The sequence below is a fragment of the Propithecus coquereli genome, unplaced genomic scaffold, assembly GCF_000956105.1.
Source record: "Propithecus coquereli isolate 6110/MARCELLA unplaced genomic scaffold, Pcoq_1.0 Scaffold202, whole genome shotgun sequence".
NCBI classification, from domain to species: Eukaryota; Metazoa; Chordata; class Mammalia; order Primates; family Indriidae; genus Propithecus; species Propithecus coquereli.
The window spans coordinates 1,867,938-1,869,861 of NW_012145190.1; the positions used below are offsets into that span (position 1 = coordinate 1,867,938).

Sequence of the window (1,924 nt, forward strand, 5' to 3'; positions counted from 1 at the left end):
AGCTCTGAGTGGATGGCTTTTGGATTCAGAAATATGAAGGGGTGAACTTTGATTCTGAGTCCTACTAATTAGATTATCTTGTTCTATATTCAGCTTTCTGAGCCCTAACTTCCTTATCTGTAAAATGGGCATAATAGCACCTATCTCATAGGATTAAATGTTATAATGTAATGGAAGGATCTAGCATGTCTTACACATAGTATATTCTCAATATATATTGGTTTTATATTATCTCACTGTCCCTCTTATACTTTCATGTGAGTTTTGTTGACTCCTATTCTTTAATCATCAGGCTAAATTCAAGCTGACTGCAATGGAGAATAGCACAGAAGTGACAGAGTTTATCCTCGTGGGATTAACAGATGACCCCAATCTTCAGGTTCCCCTCCTTTTGATATTTTTATTCATCTACCTCATCACCCTGGTTGGGAATGGGGGGATGATGGTGATCATCCACTCAGACTCCCATCTCCACACACCAATGTACTTCTTCCTCAGCAACCTCTCCTTTGTAGATCTGGGTTATTCATCAGCTGTCGCTCCCAAGATGGTGGCTGCATTGCAGTCAGGGAACAAGGTCATCTCCTACAAGGGATGTGTAGCTCAGTTCTTCTTCTTTGCGGGGTTTGCCACTGTCGAGTGCTACCTCCTGGCTTCCATGGCCTATGACCGCCACGCAGCGGTGTGTAGGCCTCTCCATTACACCACCACCATGACAGCAGGTGTGTGTGCCCTCCTGACCGCCAGTTCCTATGTCTGCGGCTTCCTCAATGCCTCTATCCATGCGGCAGACACCTTCAGGCTCTCCTTCTGTGGTTCTAATGAGATTAATCATTTTTTCTGTGACATTCCCCCACTTCTGGCTCTCTCATGCTCCAATACACGCATCAGCAAGTTGGTTGTCTTCTTTGTCGTGGGCTTCAATGTCTTCTTCACCCTCGTGGTCATCCTCGTTTCTTACATCTTCATATACATTGCCATTCAAAGGATGCGTTCTGCCGAAGGACGGAAGAAAGCGTTCTCCACCTGTGCTTCCCACCTCACCTCAGTGTCCATCTTCTATGGCACCATCATCTTCATGTACTTACAGCCCAGCTCTGGCCAGTCCATGGACACAGACAAAATAGCATCTGTGTTTTACACGGTGGTGATCCCCATGCTGAATCCCTTGATCTACAGCCTTAGGAACAAGGAAGTTAAAAGTTCTCTCTGGAAAATGCTCAACAAACTTTACCCTCAATCTTTAAGTACAAGCAGGAAGTAGGCAAGTAACTAAGAGATCAGCTTTTTCTCAGACCTGAAAGCCATCATGACTTTTGAGGTTTGGCAGGTTTTAGTTCTTTCTTCTCCAAGAACAGTGGGTACTTCTGCTATTAGGAGAAGATGCAAAAACTGGCACCTTGAAATATCTTACTCAGGAAGATAATCTTATATTTCATGAATTACAACATAAGACATTTAAACTTTTGCATTAGTTTCTTGATATGGTTTAAAGCAGAAGATAGAAGTGTTTAACTGAATGTGCTGAACTTTCCTCTATTTTTGATGGTAAGAAATTCCCATTTGCTGGCCGGGCGCAGTGGCTCATGCCGGTAATCCTAGCACTCTGGGAGGCCGAGGTGGGTGGATCGTTTGAGCTCAGCAGTTCGAGACCAGCCTGAGTAAGAGTGAGACCCTATCTCTGCTAAAAATAGAGAGAAATTAGCTGGACAACTAAAAATATATATAGAAAAAATTAGCCGGGCATGGCGGCGAGTGCCTGTAGTCCCAGCTACTCAGGAGGCTGAGGCAGGAGGATGGCTTGAGCCCAGAAGTTTGAGGTTGCTGTGAGCTAGGCTTACGCCATAGCACTCTAGCCTGGGCAACAGAGTGAGACTCTGTCTCAAAAAAAAAAAAAGAAATTCCCATTTGCTATTAAATTTGG

At 44.2% G+C, this 1,924-nt stretch overlaps 1 protein-coding gene across 1 annotated transcript; it reads left to right on the plus strand.

Annotated features, from left to right (window-relative positions):
• Window positions 1-313: 313 nt before the first annotated feature.
• On the plus strand, window positions 314-1,264 carry LOC105809960 (olfactory receptor 1444). The gene has a single exon (XM_012643868.1). It carries the CDS (start codon window positions 314-316, stop codon window positions 1,262-1,264), a length of 951 nt encoding a protein of 316 aa, XP_012499322.1.
• Window positions 1,265-1,924: the final 660 nt, after the last annotated feature.

What these genes read in the sequence shown, in the direction of transcription:
- LOC105809960 (XM_012643868.1), top strand. Translation starts at nt 314, where the DNA reads ATGGAGAATAGCACAGAAGTGACAGAGTTTATCCTCGTGGGATTAACA.